Below are 25,601 nucleotides of genomic sequence, written 5' to 3'. Positions count from 1 at the left end.
ATAAATATCCCTAAGTTCCAAGTGCCTGTGTATGTCTGAGAAATTAATGACAAAAACAATCTCCACTAATATACAAGGTGACAACGATAAAAACAATAACAACTCTCAGAGACGGTGACAAGTGGCAGAGACATGCTGGAAACCAAAGGAAAAAGTGAAACTGATACAACCTGAATAATTCACTGATCACATGAGAAAAAGATGTTCACCCACACAGAAAAATAATACGAGAAGAGGATATATCAGCTACAGAAAAAAATATCAACAGAAAAATCTATCCCCAGCATAATAATTCCACAGAAAAATCCGTCCAATCAAAAAAGAAATTATTTATTTCAAAAGGGAAAAAACATTAATCTGGAAAAAATCGATCAACAGCAAAGTCATTCTACAAAAAACGTCCTTCCAGAAAAATAAAATCCTTCCAGGGAAAAATCCGCCGCAGAAAAATCCAAGACAAATCCGTCCATCAAATCAGAAGACATAAATCCATCCAGACTCTCCCCCCACCCCTTGTCTTACCTAGAAGTAAAGCACTGCCTCAACAGAACAGGTAGAGAGAGAGAGAGAGAGAGTGAGAGACGGACAGGTGATTATCTCTACCTGTCTACCTGCCCTCTACCTGGCTCGGTCGACTTATTATACCTGCGAGGAAGGTGGGAAGGAATTTCAATGAACCACGGTGGGGACGAAGAAGACAGGGAGTGAAGAAGAGAAGGAGAAGGAAGAGCAGCAAGAATAAAGGAAGAAGGGAGAGAAATGGAGTGGTAAAAACTAACGAATTATAGAAATCACAAATAAGGAAGGATTAAAAAGGAAATAAGAAGAGGAAAATTGAAAGAGGAAAACGAGTAGAATAATAAAGATAACACAGTAAAAAAAAAAAAATACATGCAGGAAGCGAGCAGCAGATGTGTTTAGGAGAAACATTTGAAAAAGAGAAAAAACAAATAAAAGGATGACATTTCGACCACAGTACATAATATAACAAAAAAGGAAAAGTGGAAGGTGAAGTAGGGAATAACAGACCTATTGCTTATCAGATATTTAAAAGGAAAACAATAAGGAACAGAAATAGGAAGAAGAGGAAGGAAAACAAGGTAACAGACTTGCAAACGGTGAACAACAAGAGGCACAAAACACCATTGTAAAAATAAGGAGGCGAGGAGGAGGGTAGGAAGAGAAGTAGACAGGTAAACAAAAATAAACTGGAAGGAAGAAAGGCTGGAAGTGAAAGAAGAAAGTAGGAGAAGAGTGAAGGAAAGCAAGAAGAAAGAAAGAAAGAAGGAAGGACTGGAAGAGTGAAATACTCAACACAGAAGCAAAGAAAGAGAACGAAGGAAGGCAAGAATACAGCAGGAAGGAAGGAAGAAGGGCTGAAAGAGTGAAAGAAAAAACCAAGCCAGCAAAATAGAAGCGAAGAAGGAGAGCGAAGGAAGCGAAGAAGGAAGAAGGAAGGAAGAAAGAAAGGAGGGCAAGATAGTGAGTGAGGAAGGAGGGCAGACTCCGTGCCCCGCCATGACCCCTGACTGCCCAATGTCTCCCGGGGAACAAGACTCACCTGACCTCATCTGCAAGTGAGTCTACCTGTCTGACTGGCTGCATGTTTGGTTGGTTGCGTGCTGTGTGGATGCATGACTGACTGCATATTTGGCTGTGTGGCTGTCTAGTTTTGTGGATGTCTGGCTGTCTACTTGATTTCCTGAATGTTTAGCTGTTTGTCTATCCTTCTGTCTGTCCATAACTGCCTCGTTGTGTCTGCATGGCTGTCTGTCTGAGGTTTTGTGGAGATAAGGAGAGATGTTTAAGAAAGGAAAGGGGGGTAGCAGAGACAGAAAACAAAAGGAAAATAGGAATGAAAGAAGAGGTGTAGGTAGAGAGGAAAACTTATACTGTAGTGAAGTATGGAAGGAGGGGAATGAGAGAGGTAGGAAGGAATTCACGAAGGAAGGAAAGAAGTGAGGAGAAAAAGAAATAAGATATCTGAGTTCATCTGCATATGTGGGTCTACCTGTCTGATTGTCCATATGTCTGTGTGGCTGTCTGCGTTTGGCTGTCTGTCAGGCTGTGTGGATGTGTGGTTAGCTTGTTATACGTCTGGTTGACTCAATGTATGGCAGTTCTGTAGTAGTTTGGAAAAAGGGATGAAGGGAAGGAAAGAGATGGTAGCAGAAAGGGAAAATGGAAAGGAAGGAGGGAAGGTAATAGGAAGGGAGGAAATAGGGAGGGAGGGAAGCCTGTAGGAAGGAAGTGAGTTCAGAAGGAAGAAAGGTTGAAAAAAGGAAAGGCGGAAGCAGAGAAGGAAGTAAGAAAGGATGCAGGAAGGAAGGAATGACGGTAAGCAGATAAGGAGGGAGGTAGTGAGCGAAGAAGTAGGGCAAGGTATAGACTCACTCTCCCAGCATGACCCCTGACTGTCTAATTTACTCCTCTAATTTCATCTATATCTGACTAGGTATCTGGATCTGATTTGTTCGCTTTGGTTGTCTGTCTGACTGTCGCGCTCAGTAGTTGTTGTCCTAGATGTTTGTCAGTTTATGGTTGGTCGCTGCTGTGTACGTGTGTCTGTCTGTGTGTCTGTCTGCCTCGCTCGCTGGCTGTGGATAATTGACTATTTGTGTGTTGATGCATGCATGAATCTTACACAGGCTGTATATGTATTTTTCATTTGTGTGGGCTACCTATAGTCACATGCAGTGTGTGTGTGTGTGTGTGTGTGTGTGTGTGTGTGTGTGTGTGTGTGTGTGTGTGTGTGTGTGTGTGTGTGTGTGTGTGTGTGTGTGTGTGTGTGTGTGTGTGTGTGTGTGTGTGTGTTCAGTTGCACGCTTGGCTGCGTTTGAATCAGATCGTATACACCTGTGCTTATGTGTGTGTGTGTGTGTGTGTGTGTGTGTGTGTGTGTGTGTGTGTGTGTGTGTGTGTGTGTGTGTGTGTGTGTGTGTTAGTTTCCGCTATACCTACGTTCAATAAGAAACTCAATGACCGTACAAAAAAAATAGTATTGAGAGAGAGAGAGAGAGATAACATACATATTCCTTTGCTTGTGGTGCACTTGTCAAGATAATTCGAAGTCGTCTAACTGTGATCAATATTTTTTTTTTCTTCCCGGTATTTACGACGATCCTAAGAGGTGGAGACTGAGCGATGTTCCAAAGCTCTTCGTCTCTTCCCTATCGTTCATTTAGCGAAGGTGTGCGTGCAGATAGGTACTAAACCAATGCAACGATGCACTTCATTGCTTGCATGACAGTGTTTGCTTAAGGTTGTCATAAACGCCACGATTATTGGCCATCATTTCCTTAGATAACCTAGGATAACAGAGGTAAATATTGCGGCGATTTGCACGTGTTGATGTTGGTTATTTATTATTCTTATTCTTCTTATTATTATTATTATTATTATCATTATTATCATTATTGAAATAGGCCTATATATCATCAGGTAAACTGTGATCCAGTCTGACTCATAAAATATAATCCAATACAGGGGCATAAATAGTTTCTTAACATTGACGTGAACAATTATCATACACTGGCCTAAATAATTCCTTTACACTGACGCAAATAATTCAAGCAGAGTGTCCTAAAATAACTCCCTTGTCGCTAATAATTCCCATACACCACCGTAAATAATTCGCATGCATTATACATCGTGGTTAATAATTCCCTTTTACTACCTTAAATAATGCCCTTATATTACCTTAAATAATTCCCTTGTACTACCTTAAATAATTCCCTTGTACCACCTTAAATAATTCCCTTGTACTACCTTAAATAATTCCTTGCACTGGCCTAAATACTTCCTATATACAACTAAAAATAATTCCAATACACTGCCGTAAATAATTCCTTTATACTGTCCTAAAACTAAGCCGCCAGTACCTGAAAAAAAAAAATCATGCAAAAGAAATAAAAAATATTCAAGCCTGTCAGTTCCCTTAATTCAAAATCCCAAATGTGTAAAGTAATTAATGATCATATCTCTACGTCACGAGATGCTAATTTTTTTTACCTGTATACACCAATCACTGACGTCACACCACACCTGGGAGGGGAGGAGGGGGGGGGGAGCGGGGGGAGCAGGAGACGGTAGATAGATCAGGCGATGGATAACCTGAGATTGCCTGAGATTACCACTCTTCCTATCTCTTTCACCTAGCCTCATCTCATCTTACCTCATCTCTCCTCACAGTCTCTCACCCCACCCCAGTTCTCCTCACTTCACCACATCTCACCTTATTCTTCCTTTCTTCACTTCATCAGCTCTCACCCCATCACACCTCACCTCTCTCCACTTCACCACTTCTTACCCCATCTCACCTCACCCTACCTCACCTTACCTCACCTCACCTTACCTCACCTCACCTCACTCCACCTCATCTCACCTTATCATCAGTATTCAGGGTAAAGGTGTAATGCTGAGAGAAAACACACACACACACACACACACACACACACACACACACACACACACACACACACACTAAGCACAGGTGTATATGATCCGATTCAAAAGCAGCCAAACACACACACACACACACACACACACACACACACACACAAACCCTGGCCTGCGGGGAGTGGTGCCTGGGGGGGGGGGCCAGACAACATAAACAACGTGTGATCAGCTGATGCGGTGGCGGGAAAGTTACGGTAGAGATCTCGTCGTGTCTCATGTAATATTTCGCCGACATCCATTTTATTTCCTTCCTGCTGCAGCCGAGATATTTTATTCTGCTTACTGCATATATATTAATTATAATGTTTATTATCGCTGTGGTTTATCCTCTTTGCCACCATGGTCGACTTAGGTGTATTAATTGGTTGAACGATTTTACACCTACTTCTCAACCTATCTATCTATCTATCTATATTTATCTATCTATCTATCTATCTATATCTATCTATCTCTATCTCTCTCTCTCTCTCTCTCTCTCTCTCTCTCTCTCTCTCTCTCTATATATATATATATATATATATATATATATATATATATATATATATATATATATATGAGAGAGGGGGGGGATGGGAGAGCCTTACTTGTATAAGATGTAGTGGCAGAAAGAGAGCAAAAGTAGGAGAGAAAAATGAGATGCTTTTCGTACCGAACTAAATGTACTGTATGTAATATTGTCAGTTATAATGTAGAGTAAGGACCTCAGTGCCATCAGACTGAGAATGTCTTTTATGGCTGCTCTTAAATAAGTATGAAGAACTGAATCTGTTTCTCATATCAACAGAAAAGTTTATAAATAAGGAATCAGTAATAAGTAGACAGTTGTAAGTTTCCATACGTGACAAAATACAAGCAACACGAGGGACTGAACTAGCTATCCAGTCGGGTTATTTCATCTTCAAAAATGACACATATTTCTATTCCACATATATATTTCGCCGATGATAGTTTTTTACCCTTCTTGGTAGGATGAAGCCATTTTGTTAATTTTTGATGCTGGTTAGCGATTTTATTCAGCCTTGAGAAGATCCATCGTGGTGAAAAGGATAATGAAAACTAAATTCTAACTCCCTAAATCCAAAAGACTCTCCTAAACCACCAAAATAAAATGAAAAAGGCGTCATCTTACTGAAAGGCTTAAACACGCAGCTATCTTCACCCTGTCTCTTCATTTTCTTTCCATTCCATCTGTTCCTTTATCTTTTACTTCCTCATCTTTATTTACCTCCTAATTTAAGTTTTCTTCTCCTTCCTCTTCCCATCCTTCATCTTCCCCTTCCTCTTTTTCTGCTCCTTTATTCTCTCATTCTTCTTCCTCTTCCCATCCTTCATCTTCCCCTTCTTCTTTTCTGCTCCTTTATTCACTCTTTCTTCTTCCTCTTCCCATCCTTCATCTTCCCCTTCCTCTTTTTCTGCTCCTTTATTCACTCCTTCTTCTTCCTCTTCCCATCCTTCATCTTCCCCTTCCTCTTTTTCTGCTCCTTTATTCACTCTTTCTTCTTCCTCTTCGCATCCTTCATCTTCCCCTTCCTCTTTTTCTGTTCCTTTTTTCTCTCATTCTCGTTCCTCTTCTCCTTTACATTTCCCCTTGTGTACTGCCCTCTCTTCTATTATTACCTCCGCCAAGGGGGTTATGTTTTCACCCCTGTCCGTTTGTTTGTTCGTTGGTTGGTTTGTGAGCAAGATTACACAAAAACTACTGGACGAATTTCCATGAAACTTGGTAGAAAAATGGGCCTTGGCCCAGAATAGACTCCATTAAATTTAGGTGCAGATCCGGATAAACGACCGGATCCAGTTTTTTTTTTTTTTTTTTTCACTTTCTTTAACATTGCGAGATAGGGCGTTTTTCGACATTTTCTTAAATATTCCATGTTGGGCCTTGGCGGAGGTATGCGCTCTAATGAGTGCCATTCTAGTAACCTTTTTTTTCACCACACAACCTTTTCGTCAGGATTATCTACCTGTCTATATCCGTCCACTCAGAGGTGACGTAACCACCGACACTATTCGGACCTCCAGTGGCACTCTCTCTCTCTCTCTCTCTCTCTCTCTCTCACACACACACACACACACACACACACACACACAAACAAGTGGAGAGAGAGAGAGAGAGAGAGAGAGAGAGTCCCCACACCCCCTCCCCCCTAAAATGAGTACCTTTCTAGCTTACATTCCCAATTGTAAAGGAAAATTGTGTTAAAATACATAATTACAGAACATAATTTTTTCCCTTCACCTTGTATTAAATCATTTACGCTGAAGGGAATCACATACTACATAAGTGTATTGTTCTTGTTTTTGTTTTTTCTTGGAAGGAACGTTTTGTGGGCTCCTGGCCTTTGGTTCCTTATTCCTTGCATTAAAAAAATATAAAAAAGCATCACATGTGAGGGATAACGTGCAGTATACATTACATTAACACTCACAAGCTCCTATGATTCACTCTCGGCTGAATAAAATCGTCTGGCGTCCATTAGAACAGAATACTTGAGTTATCCCGACCGTACGAAGGTCAGTAAAGGTCTAACACTCTCACACTCCCATTACCCACTCAATTAAATAAAGTCATACGATTAATAAAGCCTGGGGTTTGCTGGACTAAAAGACTTGAGTTGTCAATGAGTTGTCCCTACCTTGAGAGGGTTACATAGGTCTAACAGTCAATGAAGGTTTAACAGGTTACATGAGGGGTGGCCAATTATTTTGACTGGCGGACCACTCCTAGAATATTGGCACACTTCCTGAGCCTTACACTCGATGCGAATTCAAAATATTTTTATAACACGCCAAATCATCGCTTGCATTCATATATCTGTATCTGTCTATGTATTTATCTATCTATATGTCTATCTATCTATATAAAGGAAATATAGATAATCTCTGTCAATGAAATATAGGGTAGGAAAATCAGTGAACAGAGATATCTTAATATAAAAATGTTACAAATATACGGCTCATACTAGACTTATCCCAACCGTGAGAGGATTAACAGTGACTATTAACACTTAGCCCAATATGAACGCCTGGCGTTTGTTGGAATTAAATACTAGAGCTACCCCACCCATGAGAGGGCTCTATCAGAATTAAATATCTCTCTGGCTAACACACGGTTCTGGATACTTCACGTCTGTATATTCTCTTGACTCTAACACACCTTCCCGCGGTATTCATAATGACGCAGGGAGCACCACGCCAGCAAAAACCCACTATTTGAACATTATAGATTTATTTTGGACATTTCCCGGGCAACTGCCGTCCTTTCTTGGAATTCACCTTTCCTGAGCATTATCTTAAGTCCTTGTGCTCGAAGGTGTAATTTTCGTAGCATACTTTCTAAGACATGGGAGTTTTATCTACCTCTGGCTACACTTATCGAACTGGAGTGCTTAATTATATTCTCCATTAACCTCTTCACCACCAGCGTGTTCTCCTAAACGGAACAGAAATGTCCGTTTGTAAGAAAAATATATTATAAAAAGACCATTGGCTTCGAAGAGACTCATCGGCCTAAAAGAAAGATGGTCAACAGCTACAACAATGTTCCTATATTTGTCTTATTCTGGCTATAACCCATGATTTATTGAAGTAAGAGATACTCACCAGACTGAAGAAGGGGTTAACATTTAATACAACAATTCTCAGAGACATTCTATTGAAGCAGCAACACAGTGACTACCCTCAGTCATTGTCTCTATTGTTGCTACTAAAACAGGATATCGTACCAGCACTGCACTGCCTTGACCTCAAAATACTTTATACGGTAGCTAAAATTTTCCAGTGGCTATCCTTCACACATCATTATATTATGACGGTCTGCAATCTTAATACGTATGGTGACTTCTAAAGAAGGGTTCTTCCATTATGCCACCTCGGTCTCAAACTAAAATACCTAACAGCATTCGTGTTGGTGCTTCTGTGCTTATCAGTATTTTCTGCAATCTCTGTGCATGCAGGTACCGCTGAAAAGGATACATCATTTTCACCACTGTCGCCTTGAATAACAAAATATTAAACCCCGCCCATTACGATGATGCCTCATATTTGTTACCGTCAGATGGGTTTTTACTACTTAGGAGGAATTCCTCGTAGCAGACAGGTTAAGGACAAAAAATTCTCGTGGTCGCTCTTGCAAACAATTATGTACTGCAACATCTGATTCGCTGTATTTTTAATAAATGGTAGATATGGAGTATTTTTACCGATCTACTTTACATAGAGAGATAGACATAGATAGATATACAAGTGAACCACAGAAAAACAGGCTATTCATATTTTTTTCTGACTCATAAGAAATTGTTTCTCCTTTGCGTACAAGTATATAGTGGTAACTGTAATCGCAAGAATATCTACAACTACATTAAAAGCGAGTTTCATTATTATATAACATAAATCTCAGAATACGGTATTTACAATGATTATATATCAGAATACTGTAAAAACCAGCGATCCCTGTGGTTCCCTTCGCAAGCGTCTGATATAAAAATCTAATCGTTATCTACAGTATTATCAGCACCAAACCGAGAAATATCACAGTATTATCTGACTTAGAGGATTTGCCGATTCTTTCAAAAGTTTCGTATAATTAAAATGCGTGTGGTCTCCCCATACACAGAGGGATATTATGACAACATACAACTGTGATGCCCATAATTTCAACGAGAGAGAGAGAGAGAGGAATTTAGTGTTCTCTTGCGTCCGTTTCGAAGCATTTAATATTTACTGGCAATATGTATATGCTATCCTTGTTAGTGACGGGGTGATTCCTGTGTTTTCTTTGCACACTGGTACACTGTGACAGCGTTTTATCTCTAAAGTCGATAATTACAGACAATTACCACTATCGCCCTTCAGTCTCTCCCTGTTCACTAGTTCTCATCGGGTTCTCCTTAGCGCATCAGTATATTGTTCCTATATATAATTACCACCAAGAAGGGGGCATGGTTGTAATCTATTACCAGCCTGTCTCATTATGAAACCAATTATTATCAGAATTTTATCTCTTCACTACGTGGGGCTTATTCCCATGCGGAATTAAATGAAAAACTAAAAATAAAGCTATCACACAGACTTAATCGACACTGGTTCTGTCCCCTTCAGTACAAGAGGCTTCTAAGCTGAATAAATTTATCTGTAAAGGAAGATAACAGCCACTCCCTCATTACCCCTTCGGAGAAGCCTGCGGCCCTGGGGTGTCCGAGGTCAGGTTAGCGTAAACACATGGTAGAAATGGCAGCAGGAAAAAAAAGAAAAGAGTATCATGAAAAAAAAAAAAAAAAAAAGGTAACCCCAATCGAGCCCTGCGTCATTCTGGGGTGATATTGTCCACTGAGCTTCGCGACAACGAGCGAGTGTGCGATGACAGTACGCCAAGGATAATATGAAATATATATATATATATATATATATATATATATATATATATATATATATATATATCGTACTGAAAAGCCTCATAAATAGGGCATTCACGTGGTTTATCCTTCGCGCATGTCTACAATGACAATCTCTAATCGCTACGTCTATATTTACCGATAAAAAAGAGCAGTATTATCGCTGTGGCGGTCGAGTTTTATTAGCGTGCTGGTTTCACGATGAGTAGGATGGCTGGGTTACCGTGTTGTGTTGCTGGCCTCTACCCTCGTGAGAAGGCAATGAAAGGGAGAGTGATGATAGCTGATCTCTCTCTCCCGCATTCTTCCTTTCTTCACCTCTGTCTCTTCCTCCTTCCACTTTTCTCTCTCCCTCCCTCCCAAATTCTTCCCTTCTTCCACCTCTATGTCTCTCTTCCTCCTTCCACTTTCATCTCTCTCTCCCTCTCTTCCTCATTCTTCTCTTCCTCCACCTGTGTGTGCCCCTTCCACCCTTCACTTTTGTCTCCCCTTCCCTCTCTGTCTCCCTTTTTCTATCCTTCCATCCAGTTCTATGTTCCTCCTCCCTCTCTCTCTCTGCACCTAACTTCCCATTCTCCCCCCCATCTCCCTTCCTTCATCATTATCTCTCTCCCTCATACCTCCGTTCCTCTCTTCCTCCCTCCGCCCCTTCTCCCTTCCTTCCTCATTATCTCTCCCTCCCCTTCCTTCCCTCTCCCTCCCCTTCCTTCCCTCTCCCTCCCTCTCTCTCCTTTCCTATAGTTCTCTCCTCCTTCGCTACCGCTGTATGAGAAGGCACAGAAAGGGAGAGTAACGATAGCTGATCTCTTTCACCCTCCCTTCCTCCGGCTCACTTTTCCTTCGTCTCTCTCTCTCTCTCTCTCTCTCTCTCTCTCTCTCTCTCTCTCTCTCTCTCTCCACGAAAAGCTACGGAAAGGGAGAGTGAGAAATGGTGGTCTCTCTCCCTATTTCCCCACTTTCCTCTGTTTCCCCTTCGTTCTCTCCCTCCGGCTCACCCTTAATCCTTTCTCTCCCTCCCCCCTCCCTTCTCATTCTCCCTCCCTCGCTCTCGCACATTATCACTTTGTTTTTTTTTAACTTCCTCACCTCACTCCTGTTGTGCCTCCTTCATCACCCTCATCATATTCTCTCTCTCTCTCTCTCTCTCTCTCTCTCTCTCTCTCTCTCTCTCTCTCTCTCTCTCTCTCTCAATATTGTAGGCCAGACATGTTTACTTACACATGTCAACCTTCATGCTTGTCTTCGTGTATACATACCGGACCACCTTTTTATCTCCCCCCCCCTCTCTCTCTCTCTCCTATCTATCTACCCCTGTCTATCTGTATGTCTATCTATCAACATCACTTTCTTTTTATCTATCTATACCTCTATCTATCTATCAATATCACTTTCGTTTTAATCTATCTATCTATCTATCTGTTTCTTATTTTATCTATCTATCTGTTTCTTTTTATCTATCTATCTATCTATCACACACATACACACACACACACACACACACACACACACACACACACACACACACACACACACACACGCCCTTTTTTTTTCTCCTGCACCTCACCCTTGTTTCCCTTCCCTCACCACCCTTATCAAATTCTCTCTCTCTCTCTCTCTCTCTCTCTCTCTCTCTCTCTCTCTCTCTCTCTCTCTCTCTCTATATATATATATATATATATATATATATATATATATATATATATATATATATAAATATATATATAAATATATATATATATATATATAAATATATATATAAATATATATATAAATAAATATATATATAAATATATATATATATATATATAAATATATATATAAATATATATATATATAAATATATATATAAATATATATATATATATATATATATATATATATATAAATATATAAATATATCTATATATAAACATATAAATATATATAAATATAAATATATATATATATATATATATATATATATATATATATAAACATATAAATATATAAATATATATATATATATATATATATATATATATATATATATATATATATATATATATATATATATAAATATATATATATATATATATATATATATATAAACATATATATATATATATATATATATATATATATATATATATATATATATAAATATATATATATATATATAAATATATATATATATATATATATATATATATATATATATATATAAATATATATATATATATATATATATATATATATATATATATATATATATATATATATATATAAAACGATCTCTCTCTCTCTCTCATAATTCTCGGTCTCATTTTTCATTTGCCTTCCCTTTCCTCCTCTTTTTTTTTTTTTTTTTAACTTTTTCTCTCTGCCATCACTGCTCAAATTTTTTTCCTAATATCTCTTTAATAATGTTTCCAAACCTGTCTCTCTTTTGTCTATCTTTCGTGCATTTGTTCTTTTCCTCTCTCTCTCTCTCTTTTTCGTGTTCTTTCTCTTTTTTCCATTCTCTTTCATTCCCTGTATCTCATCTCCTTCTTATTCTTTTACAAACAGTTTTCCTTTCACTTAATCCCTCTGTATTTTCCTCTTAATATTTTTACTCCCTCTCACTTTTGTTTTATTTCTTTTTGTCGCTTTTCTCTCTCATAAATATTCGTTTCTCTTGCCCTCCTTTTCTTAAATTTTCTCTTAATTGTCTCATTTCTTTTTTTGTCGTTTTTCTTACTCATAAATATTCGCTTCTTTTACTCTCGCTTTCTTAATTTTTCCTTTCATCTCTCTCTCTCTCTCTCTCTCTCTCTCTCTCTCTCTCTCTCTCTCTCTCTCTCTCCATCCTCAGGTATTGCTCTGACACATTTCTCCCAGCAATTTTTTTTTCCTTTTTCGTCTCGTTTTTTGTCTGCATCTTCCACTTATTCCATTTCTCTCGTTTTCTTTAACTCATCCTCTGTATATTAATTTTTTCTTACTCCATATTTCTCCCTCTCCTCCTCCTCCTCCTATTCGTCTTCTTATTCGTCTTCTTATTCGTCTTCTTTTTCTTTCTTTTCCTTCTTCTTCTTCCTCTAATTCTTTTCCTTTCTTCTTCTCTTCTTCCGTTGTTCCTCACCTTCATCTTCTAGTTCTCCTCCTCCTCTAATTCTTTTCCTTTCTTCTTCTCTTCTTCCGTTGTTCCTCACCTTCATCTTCTAGTTCTCCTCCTCCTCTTTCCTTTTATTTCCTTTTTTTTCCTCCTCTCACATCTCCATATTATTTTTTCTCTACATCTTTCCAGTCATTTCTTCCTAGTTCTCTTCCACATCTTTATCTTCTTATCCTCTACATATTTTCATTAGTTTGCTCTCTCTCTCTCTCTCTTCTTCTCCTCCTCCTCTGTCTACGTGGGTATGTGTGCGTTATGGGCGTATGTTCGTGTGTTTGTTAGCGTATGAAACAGGATCCCGGGGCCCCCCCTTCACTCACGCACACACACGCACACGCACACACGCACATACACACACAGCAGGGGGCCGTGGGAAGTATTATGTGTACACAGAGAATTCAGAGAGAAAGAGAGAGAGAAAAGAGAGAGAGAGAGAGAGAGAGAGAGAGAAAAGAGAGAGGGAGAGAGAGAGAGAGAGAGAGAGAGAGAGAGAGAGAGAGAGAACACCTTATGATCCTTATTAAAGTGGTCAGGATTTAATATTTTGGAGTTATATTGAATTACACTCAAAGAATGGAACTTAAGAAATTTATATACAATATATATATATCTATATATATATATATATATATATATATATATATATATATATATATATATATATATATATATACGCGCGGGGCCTGGAGGCCAGGATACTCATTTCCGACAATTATGGATTAGGTGACCGGCTTCACCTTCCGTGAATGGCATCACAAGATCACGAAATCTCAAACACGCCGCAGACACAACCCATGGAGGCTCCATGTGGATGCAGAACCTTAACCCACTAGATTACCAAGCGTCATTTGGTTCTATGGTACCATCCAGTGTCGAAAATCGTGCCCTGAAATACAATAAACCATTTCATTTGTCGCTCAGTGTAAAGTCACAGAGTTACATAGAGTTACATAGATACACAGACCACACAGACCTTACGGTCCCTACGAGGTGGTCTGGCCTTAATACTAATACAGTGCATAGGAGCAGGAGAAAAGGATAGCACAGCAAAGAGAGAGAGAGAGAGAGAGAGAGAGAGAGAGAGAGAGAATTTGATAAGGGTGGTGAGGGAAAGGCAACATGGGCGAGGTGGGGGTAGATAAAAAAAGGGCGATGGTGAGAGAGAGAGAGAGAGAGAGAGAGAGAGAGGGGGGGGGGACATAGGGTAAGGGGAAGGTGGAAGAAATGGAATTAAGGGAGGGAGAGATAGGAAGGAGGAAACAGGGGTGAAGTAGGAGGGGAGGGGTGAAGGTATGTCGTGTGGGAAAGAATACAGGGGTGAAGGTGTGTGTGTGAGAGAGAGAGAGAGTAGTAGCCATAAGCAAGTGGAAAACACACACACACACACACACACACACACACACACACACACACAATCCTCATCAGTTCTCGTGTTCAAAATACAGCTCTTGAACTGCATGTTTAACTGAATCTTATTTTGCTGTCATTGTTGTTATGGTTTTCGAATTTAGACTTTTGCGTGACAGATTTTATAAACACACACGGAGGAGTCAGAACAATTGCTTTTATATGTTACCATCTTAACAGTGTAATATATATATATTTTTTCCTTAAATATGCCGTCACTTCACCTTCTATAGGCCTCTCCATCCTCTCACACCTTCCACCTAGACCTCTCCATCTCTCCCACTTTCCACTTCTAATCTTTACTGTTTCCTTCGTAACCTCTCATCACTCATTCTCTCTTTGATGCCATACCACTTCACCAAACTCACGTACGCTGCTGAATCATAGAAGTGTGAGCATCTAGGAGGGTGGGAAGCGTGTACGGAATAGAGCTAACTGGAATGAAGTGTCAGTGATCGATGAAAGGCAAAAGATGAGGTGACTGAAGAAAATCACAAATAAGCTAAATGGTATAAGATTGTGTTGTCCATTACATACTACAACCGAGAGACTGAAAGTGAGTGAATGAGGCTGTTTTTCCCCTGTATTCCGGCGCTACTCCATTGGAGAGGTGAAACATTAGGCATGCACAAAAACAAATATATAAATAAATAAACCATGACACCATTACAATTATTTATCAGTATCACCTATAATTTGTCTTTCTTTTTTGCTTATATTTGCAGTGTCACAGCTGTAATAATTGTAACTTGGGTATGATACTGATGTTTCACCTTTCATTACTGTTTATGTATCAAATTCACGCACCTGTAACATAAACATCGATCCACACGTCATTCATTTCTCCTTCGCCTCACTAGATTTCAGATTACCCGTCCCCACATCCTCGTCTACACAGCTTCACTACCTCAATCCCAATCCCCCACACGCACCAAACTTCCCACACCCACAACCTCCCTTACCTCCACCTCACTACACACCTCATACTTAACCACACGCACTCTCCTAACCCACAATCACCCTTAATTCCCACCTCACTACCTCCAGCACTCATCCCCTTCCCCACACTTACCCCTTCCACACTCACCCCACTCAGTCCCCCACACCCCACTCTCATCCCCTCCACATTCATCCCCCCACACACCACACACTCCTTCACCCTCATCTCATCCCCCGTTTATGAATTATGGGATAAGGAAAAGATGAAAATACAGATTTATAAAATATCCAAGCTACCAACGTTATTATATTTTTTTCTTCTATCCTGTGATATACGTGTAAAACAAGAGGGTAGGAGATAAACATAGACTAAAAATAAATAATACAGTATAAAACTTCCTGACAGCATCATCTCCTTGCTCCTCAGTATTAAGAAATTACTGAACTAAAGCATTATCATTAGGAAGCCTGATAACTCTCATACCACTGCAGTAGTCCATGATTATATATCTGTCTATAAACACGATAAATATAGTTTGTTCCCAAGCAACTCTCAAGAATTTAATCCGTTTTATATATAAGTTTCTTAACCCATTCAGAGGCAGGGATTTCCTTAAGCTGAACAAAATTGTCACGCGCTAGTCGATGAAAATATTATGATGTGACTTAACTCCTGAGCGGATATATGTAATACCAGGGTGGTTCACTTTAACAGGTAAACAACTGTATTCAGCTCTAATCACGCACAGCGCGGGACGAACTAAAATATGCCATTAATCTTAAAACATATGATGCTCGGCCTGAACACTGGTTAAACATCCGATAGTAATAAGAAGGTACAGATTCTGCCCAGTTGGCTCTCTGATATGAAGGAAAATGAAAGTAAAGACACTAGATCACCAACACAAGCATAACCATAAGACGACAGATGTGAAGTGTTCGTTAGTAACATTTTTAGTCCTTCACTAAGAGAGGTCTAGTCTACCGCATTCTGATTAGCTCTTTCAGTATCACGACGTTTTATATTACTTTTATCACTCCTAGACGATTTTATTCAGCTTAGAAAATCCTACTCAAGAGGTTTTTGAAGGCTGTTATCTGATCCCTCCAGGTCGGAAAGTCTCCCTTAACTGAATTAACTCGTCTGACAGTAACAAATAGTACCGTCAATAGAGGTGTGATCGTGGTGAAAGGGTTAAAGTCGTCTGAAGGTAATAAGAATACAGGGTGGTTCTCGTGTAGCGCATGGACGGCTCAGTCAGCGTTATCAGTATCCATCTTGCAGTTGTTATTTATTTCCAACGCCAAATGCCTTGCCCACACCAGCCGACTGAGCCATCCCCGCAACACATAAGATACTGCCACCTGGGTTCTACTGGAGCGCAACTTACGGACCACCCTGTGTAATAAAAGGCGTCAATCGTACTGAAGGGGTTAGTACAGACAATTTCTAACCTCCTCACAAATTCTCCAAAGTGATAACAGTAAAAATATACATCGTCGGAGTGAAGACGTTAAACTGATAGTGAAATACAATATGGCTTTCTACCAGCCTTGTGTTAAGCCTGTCAGCAACGAAAGGCCTCTCGAAAGCTGAATAAAATCGTCCGTGGCAGCAGCGAGATAAAGAGAAAACTCGTCATCTTAGTGAAAAGGATTGCTGCACATTCTTTCTGCCTTTTTTCTGTTTGAGTTACGATGATGATGATGATGATGATGACGATGGTAGTGGTGGTGATGCTGCTGCTGCTGCTATGATGATGTTGATGGTGATAATGATGGAATGATAATTATGATGTAATGATGACGATACTAATGATGATGGTAGTAAAGCTGACTGCATTATATTCGTCCCATATTTTGCTAACGAAATATAAATGCAATCAGAATGGCAGACTACCGCTGCTCCCGTGTTTGAACGAAGGTTGAGTGTGCAGCGAGAGGGAATGCAGCAAACTGATTTAATATTCCTGTGTCTGCACTCTGATGATGATGATGATGATGATGATGATGATGATGTCCGTTTACTGGTTCTACATGCTGCTTTTAGTGGAAATTAGTTATGAATTATAATTTGGTGAGGAAAGAATTAAGATAAGAAAATAAAGATGACCATTCTTTGCTAAAAAGGAGTTATGATGATATAATACTTAGGATGAGCAATCGGTGGTAAACTGATTTAGGATAACTACAATGATGATGATGATGATGATGATGATGATGATGATGATGATGATAATAATAATAATAATAATAATAATAATAATAATAACAACAATATTAACAAAGTCTTTTTACTCTTCCTGATTCTGATAAATTAAGTACCTGCAGGCAGGTAAAGTGCAGGACAATATGAGGTAAAGGTGACATAGATTATTACTGCTCCTGTGCTAAATGAACGAAATAAAGTCTGTCCGGAAAGTGGGTGGAGAGTGTGACGAGCAAATGTGATTATGGATTTTCGCCCTCTCGGTGTTTACAAATCTAAAATCGTAAATGCATCTGGGTGGCGTACAATCTGATCCACCTCTGTTCTCTTGTATACAGACATATTTCTTTTTATTTTTATTTGTTCATGGTTACGTGGTCGTCAGTCCGGTCATCAGGTGAGGTGCGGTGTGACATGATATTGCAACACATACGTCATTCCAGTGACTACAAAAATATATATGCTGGTAAATGTAATAATGACTCGATACACCTAAACTTTCCATATAGGTAGATGGGATGATGATGATGATAATAATAATGAGGATGATGGTGTGAATGATGATGGTGGTGATGAAAATGGTTATGCTTCTGCTACTGATGATGATGATGATGGTTATGCTTCTGCTGGTGATGATGATGATGATGATGATGATGATGATGCTACTGCCCCGTCATGATGAGCAAGATGAGGGTTGTAATGATGGCTCTCTTCTATCCCTATATCATAATTTCTAAACTACACCTGACCAACACACTAACTCTCCTCCCCGTGCGCACAGGTGGGTGGGGTGCGGTGCGAGCTTCGACAGCCTGGACGCCCTAGTGTCGCACCTGACAGCCGCGCACGTCACCGCCCAGCACGGCGCGTTTTTCTGCTTCTGGCACGGATGCTCCAGGACCAAAGGATTCAATGCAAGGTGAGGGATGGAGATTCAGTACGAGGAGAGGGCCGGAGCTTCAAAAGGAGAGGGTTCAGCTTCAACAGGATAGGACTGGGGCTTCAATAAGATAAGGATGGGCTTCAATAAAATAAGGGTCGGAGCTTCAATTACATAAGGCTAAGGGTTTCAGTGAGGGAGTTTTGTGCTGGAGGACTATGGGATTAATTTCTAGGTATGGGTTCAGGCTTCAGTATTACAACAAGGCTAGGGTTAGGGCTTCAGTACGATGAAAGAATCAAGAGAAGGGACTCAAAATTTGCCGATGGAAAAGGACTTCATTGCTGAGTGAGTAATCGAAATTCAGTGTTACAGGGCTAAGGTTTCAGTGCAGGTGAAATATGGGGCTTAGGCTTCAATCCTAGGTAAGAGACTGGGCTAAGGCTTCAATGCTAGGTAAGAAATAGGGTTATTTCTTCAGTAGTAGGCATGATATGGGGCTAAAGCTTCAATGCTCGGTGAGAGATACGGCAAAGGCTTCATTGCAGGTGAGAGACATGGCTAAGACTTCACTGCAGGTGAGTGGTTCGGTTAAGGTTTCAGGTCTATGCGAGAGGGCCACTGCTTCAAAGCTAAGTGGAAGATAGGGCTAAGGCTTCACTGCTCGGTGATAGAGGGCTAAGGCTTCAATGACAGGTGAGAGGATGAGCTAACATTTCATTACTAAGTACAAGGTACGGCCAAGGCTTCAGTGTTAGGTGACAGATAGGGTTAGGGCTTCACTGCTATCGGCCTAGAGCTTCAGAGTTAGGAGACAGCTGAGACTAGGAATTACACTGCTAGGTGATGGCGATAACAAAAAGTGATATGTCAGACTGGTGGTGTCAGTGGTAGGTGAGTGGTAAGGCTTATTGCTAGGTGAGGGAGGGAGGGCCTGGGCTTCAAGGCTAGGTAGGGCCTGGGGCTTCACTACTTGATGAGGGTTGGGGTTGTAGTACCTTACTTGGTGAAGGTTACAAGCCTTCTGAAGTACGCAATGAACCTCATTAAATATACTTAAGCATAATTAAATGATCCAGAACAGGTACCGGCAAGGTGTGACTGAAGGATGTTACCTGCAGTGCCTATGTAATAATGTCGTACAGTTTGATCTATCATATTCCTTCCACCATTCAAACCTCCCTCATATCTCTTACCCATTATCTTGCTTTATCACTTCCCCATCACTATCTCACCTCACTGTTCTTGTACCCCATCACTCACTCCCATCGCTTTCTCACCCACATCACTAACTTTCTCTTCCCCAGTGTCTTGCCCCCACTACTATCTGCTTATTTTATTTAACTGCTTCCTAACTTTCTCTTTATCTTATCTTACCACCTCAGCCTCACACCCACCACCGACTTATCACTCTCCACATTACTTTCTTATTACCGAACCATAACACTCTCTCATCATCGTGCCCCACCTCTGACTTGTTATCTTTTCACTATCTTATTATCTTTTATCTCACCTACACCCTTTCTTCGGCAGGTACAAGATGCTGATCCACATACGTACACACACGAACGAGCGTCCGTACGTGTGTGGGCAGTGTGACAAGCGGTTCAGTCGACAGGAGAACCTTCGAATACACGCCCGCACGCACACAGGTCAGCAGTGGGCGGGAGTGTGGGCGTTGAGGGTGGAAAAAGGACAAGGAAGTGTGTGTGTGTGTGTGTGTGTGTGTGTGTGTGTGTGTGTGTGTGTGTGTGTGTGTGTGTGTGTGTGTGTGTGTGTGTGTGTGTGTGTGTGTGTGTGTGTGTGTGTAAGGGGAAAGACATCTTTTATGCCAACGGTTGCTAAAAAAAATCAAAGAGGAGGTGTACATCTCATAAGGTAATGTTTACAAATGTGAGAAACAAGTGTAAATCCCTCTCTCTCTCTCTCTCTCTCTCTCTCTCTCTCTCTCTCTTGATGTGATACCAAACTATTACGCTTCCCTGAGTAACTGAACAAGGAACAATACAAAGAAAGCGAAACATTACATAGCTGCATTACGATCTGCTGTGTTTCAGAATACAAATCACAGCGACAATAACGATACATTTATTTATTAACTGAGCGAAAAAAAAAAAATCTTAGCATTATGATAGTCAATAGTGTAAAGGACTCCCTGTTTTTTGTCCACCCCCACAGACATACTTCCTCATATACGTTTTCTATTTGATTCCTCGTTTCGCTAGTAATTAATTTTATGTCATCATCTGAGTGCTAGGGTATCTCTTAGCCCAACAAAACTGCCTAACCTTAAGCCAGAATAAAACACATGCGTCCTCAGTAGCGACATGATTGCACTTCACCATATAACTTGTAAATATTTTCGTGTGAATTTACTACTCATATCCTGTTCTTCATTGCGATAATACCGTGAGTGATAAGGACTTCCACATTTTAAACCAGCTACAACTACCTCAGTTACTACTACTACTACTACTACTACTTCTTAGTATAATAGGAAAGGTGTATGGTAGGATACTTATTGACAGAGTTAGAGAAAGAACAGAGAAATTAGTTGGAGAAGAACAGGGAGGCTTTAGGAAGGGAAGAGGTTGTGTAGATCAGATATTCATTCTCAGATCTTTAGTGGAAAAGTTTCTAGAGAAGGGAAAGAAGTTGTATGCGGCTTTCATGGATTTGGAGAAAGCATATGACAGGGTGGATAGACAAGGATTGTGGAAAGTGTTAAGAATATATGGAGTAGATGGGAAGTTGTTGAATGCTGTGAAGAGTATGTACGATGGTGCGAAGGCTGCAGTGCGTGTGGATGGTGAACTAAGTGAATTTTTCTCTTTGAAAGTTGGGTTGAAACAGGGATGTGTCATGTCTCCATGGTTGTTCAATCTGTACATGGATGGGGTAATAAAAGAGGTACAAGGTAGGGTAGTGGATGTTGGAGTGGCCCTGGAGAGAGAGGATAGTGTTTGGAAACTCCCTGTACTGTTGTTTGCAGATGATACTGTGTTGTTGAGTGAAAACGAAGGGGAGCTGCAAGGCTTGGTGGATGAGTTTGGGAGAGTGTGTAAGAAACGGAATCTAAAGGTGAATGTAGGGAAGAGTAAAGTGATGGTCTTTGAGAGAGGTGAAGTCTGTGAATGTACAGCGAGGTTGGATGGTGAGGAATTGGAAAATGTGAGTACGTTTAAGTACTTGGGTAGTGTGATGAGTAAGGATGGAGGTTTGGAGGGTGAAGTGCTTGAAAGGGTACAGCAGGGAAGAAAGGTTGCTGGTTCTTTGAAAGCAGTGATAAGAAACAGGGAAGTGAGCATGGAAGTGAAAAAGTTACTACATGACAGTATTGTGATACCAACTCTAACGTACGGAAGTGAAGCTTGGACGTTGTTGGAAGGACACAAGTCAAGAGTGAGAGCAGTGGAAATGAGTTATTTAAGAGGAGCCTGTGGAGGCACATGGAGAGACAGGCTGACGAATGAGGATATAAAGGAGCGTTGTGGTGTGGATGTGGATGTGATAGGAAGCATTATGAGGAACACACTGAGGTGGTTTGGCCATGTGGAGAGGATGGAGGGTGAAAGACTGACGAAGAGAGTGTATGTGAGTGAGGTGGAGGGGGGAAGAGGGAGGGGGAGGCCGAGGATGAGATGGAGGGATGGGGTGGAGAGGTATATGAGAGAGGGGGGTGTGAGTTGGGAGCAGGGCAGTGAGATGGCGGGGGACAGGGCGACTTGGAGGCGATTTGTTTGTGGCCACCCCAAACGGGATTGAGGCGTCTGGCAATAGATAGATAGATAGACTACTACTACTACTACTACTACTACTAGTACTGCTGCTGCTGCTGCTCCTACTACTATTACTACTGTGGTGCAGATATGGATATGATAGGAGGCGTTAGGAGAAACACAGTGAGGTGGTTTGGTCATGTGGAGAGAATGGAGAGCGACAGACTAACGAGGAGAGTGTATATGAGTGAGGTGGAGGGGGGGGGGACAGGGAGGGGGAGGCCAAGGATGAGAAGGAAGGATGGAGTGGAGAGGTATATGAGAGGTGTGTGAGCTGGGAACAGGTCGATGAAATGGCGAGGGACAAGGGGACTTGGAGGCGATTTGTTTGTGGCCACCCCTTACGGGATTAAGGCGTCTGGCAATAGATAGATAGACAGATAGATAGACAGATAATAATACTAATACTAATAATAATAATAATAACAATAAGAAGAAGAAGAAAACACTACTGAAAGAATAGAGTACAAGAACAAAGTCGCTCAGTGCACTCTTCCCACTACACTTCACGCAAAAATAAGAGCAATAAAAACAGGAAAACAAAACAACGCGAAAACAACAAGCGCCAGTTTAAGATTTGAAAGAAAAACAAAAAACAAAAAAGAGAGAACAGCAAGAGAAAGTTTATGGTGAGAAAATTAAATAAAAATAATCCAAGAAAAATTAGACAAAGACATCAAGAATAACAAAAACAAGACAACAAAACGAGAAAAAAAAGAGCAGCAAAAGGCAAGAAAAAACAGAAAAACAAGTCAATTACAACAACTATAAAGAAGAAAGATAAAGACAACAGACAAAAAAAACACAGGAAGAAACACATACAAAGAAAACGAGAAAAAAAAAATTAGAACAACAACAACGATGAAAGTCAAAAGAGAAAATAAGGAAGTCAGCAAATAAAAATAAGAAAAGGATTTATTACGGTAACGAGAAATAAAACAAATGAAAATAAAGAGTACTTAAGGTCAAAAGAAATTAATAAAGAAAGCAACACCAAAGACAAACATGTAAAAAAAATAATCAAGAAAACAAAGAAAGTCAGAATAAAAAAGAAAAATAAAAGCAAGAGACAATGTAGACACGGAAGATACTAGAGCTAGGGCAATCGTACCTAAGGGGCAAGAGAGAGAGAGAGAGAGAGAGAAAGAGAGAGAGAGACGTGTGGACGAGGCAGGAGTGGCAGGTAATGAAACGTTGCCATATAAGGGAGGCAGCAGGTAGCTGGGCGTAATTAGCCTCCCTCAGGTGTAACACAAGAGGGGCATGGTGGTGGCACTGGAGGGAGGGGGGAGAGGGAGGGACTGGATGAAGGAGAGAGAGAGAGAGAGAGAGAGAGATGGGGGGGAAGGAGAGAGGGGAGAAGGAAATGGAAAGAAAACGATAAGGAAAAAGAGAAAAACGGGAGGAAAGAACAAAAACAGATTAAGCGAGTGGAGATAGGAAAGATAAATAATTTGAGGACAAGAAAAAGAGAATATGTAGGAAAGCGGGAAGATGATACAGAAGGAAGAACTAAGACATGAGAGGATAATGGAGAGGAGAAAAGTAAGTCAGGAGGAAGAGAAGGAGAAGAGAAAGAATAAAAGGCAAAAACGGAGAAAGGATGATGACAAAGAAAAAGAAGAATGATGGAAGGAGGCAAAGAGGAAGATGGAGGGGGAGGAGAGGAAGATGGAACGCAGGGCAGAGATAAGTGCGAGAAGGAGGAAAAGTCAAGAATGTGTCAATGGGAGGGGTGGTGATTTGAAGAGGGAGGTAGGAAGTAAGTGGGCTGGTCGGTAGGTAGGTAGGTATGAGGTAGGTAGGTGGGCAGGTAGGTAGGTAAGGAGGGAGGGAGGTAATAAATAAGCAGTTAGGCATTAATTACAGAAATGAGGCAGAGAGAAGAAATATAAAGAATTAAGAATAAACAGAGAGGCTGAGGAATAAGTGCTAAGAGAAGTATAGATAAACTGATCAACAAATAACTGGTGTATCTAACAGCCTAACATACCACACACAATACTAAGGTGTTACTCGTATATCATGTGGCTGATGCACTTGTTATTTCTCCTTCAATAAATACTTTGATTAATGTTTCTTATATCACTTTCAATACATAAGACTTGTACTGCAAATGATCCATTTCTGATTGATTTGATCCATCATGTAACTTATGTATCCCCCCCCCTCTCTCTCTCTCTCTCTCTCTCTCTCTCTCTCTCTCTTCATTGTTTACCCATTCTTCCTTTCCTCTCAGGCTCTTTTCCTTTTCCTACCTTCCCTCTGCACCCTCTTCACTCTCCTCCTTCACTCTTGCGCATCCTTCCTCTCTCTTCCCTTCCCCACAAGCACATTAACCCTACCTTCTATCCCTTCATTATGACTGTTTCTTCCATCCCTCTTTCAGTAAAGAAACCATCCAATCCAAACCTAACTAAGAACCAAAACCCACATCAAACACATCCAAAAGATATAACCTTAGAGTCTTTCAAAACCAACCTTGTTCAATTTCAGTTTCGTGATTTCCTCAAATAGAATGCGTTTCTAGGACTGTTGAATGCTGGCTGACCTCATAATCAAAAATTAAAATATAAGAAATATAACACCACTTGAAAATGGACGACTGGTTAAAACGAATCTTTACCATCACAGCTCCTTTTGTTTTCCTTCACCCCTCCTAACCTCTAAACTCTTTTCGTCTTCCTCAGGTGAAAAGCCATACGTGTGCACTGTGGCAGGCTGCGACAAGGCCTACTCCAACTCCTCGGACCGCTTCAAGCACACCCGCACACACTTCGTCGACAAGCCCTACGAGTGTCGCCACCCGGGATGCGGAAAAAGGTACACGGATCCCTCGTCTCTGAGAAAACACGTCAAAATCTACGGACATTATCGCCGCGCTGACGATCCTCCCCCGCCGTTTACTCAGCACTCCCCAGCGCCCCCTACGTCAAATCTGGAGCTCCTCGACTCATCCATGTCAGCTTCAGCACGTCTGGATCTCTCCCCTTCACCTTCGTCATCCGGTTCGTCCCTGGTTCCATCCCCGGTTCCGTCAGCTCCTTCCCCGTCCCTTCTCCCGCCCACGCTGTTCCCCGGGGCTCCCCAAGGGCCTGGTATGGGCGTGGGCGTGGGTATGGGCGCGGCTGGACTCTCGTCTTGGCCCCCCGTGACGGCGTGGACGGTAGCACTTCAGCAGTACCACGCCGGGCTACTGCTACAGGGAAGTGCGGGGCTGGCTGGACTAGGAGGGCTACAGCACCACGGCCCCGTCATGGAGGAGGACGAAGAGGACGATGACGACGATGACGAGGAGAGGGAGGGCATGGATTCGTCAACAGCCCTCGACCTGTCCATGTGCCCCTCCCCGCTGGACCTCTCTCTTCCGTCAGCAAGAGCCAAACACCAATAGAAAAAC

General features: G+C 40.9%; 1 protein-coding gene across 1 annotated transcript; it reads left to right on the top strand.

Annotated features, from left to right (window-relative positions):
* Nucleotides 1-1,318: 1,318 nt before the first annotated feature.
* Nucleotides 1,319-25,601, top strand: LOC145394081 (uncharacterized). The gene is made up of 4 exons (XM_080268049.1): nt 1,319-1,577; nt 18,324-18,461; nt 19,956-20,074; nt 24,892-25,601. The coding sequence occupies exons 1-4, from the start codon at nt 1,519-1,521 to the stop codon at nt 25,593-25,595; spliced, it is 1,020 nt and encodes a 339-aa protein (XP_080124175.1). The 5' UTR covers nt 1,319-1,518; the 3' UTR covers nt 25,596-25,601.

Source organism: Coenobita brevimanus, chromosome 26 (genome assembly GCF_032717465.1).
Source record: "Coenobita brevimanus isolate Jiangsu-jjx chromosome 26, ASM3271746v2, whole genome shotgun sequence".
NCBI lineage: Eukaryota > Metazoa > Arthropoda > Malacostraca > Decapoda > Coenobitidae > Coenobita > Coenobita brevimanus.
This window is presented reverse-complemented; position numbering and strand designations above follow the sequence as displayed.

Excerpts from the sequence above, each read along its gene's own strand:
- LOC145394081 (XM_080268049.1), top strand. The coding sequence starts at position 1,519 with ATGACCCCTGACTGCCCAATGTCTCCCGGGGAACAAGACTCACCTGAC. Across the intron at positions 1,578-18,323 it reads TCACCTGACCTCATCTGCAA|GTGGGTGGGGTGCGGTGCGA; the intron begins GTGAGTCTACCT and ends CCGTGCGCACAG. Across the intron at positions 20,075-24,891 it reads ACACGCCCGCACGCACACAG|GTGAAAAGCCATACGTGTGC; the intron begins GTCAGCAGTGGG and ends CGTCTTCCTCAG.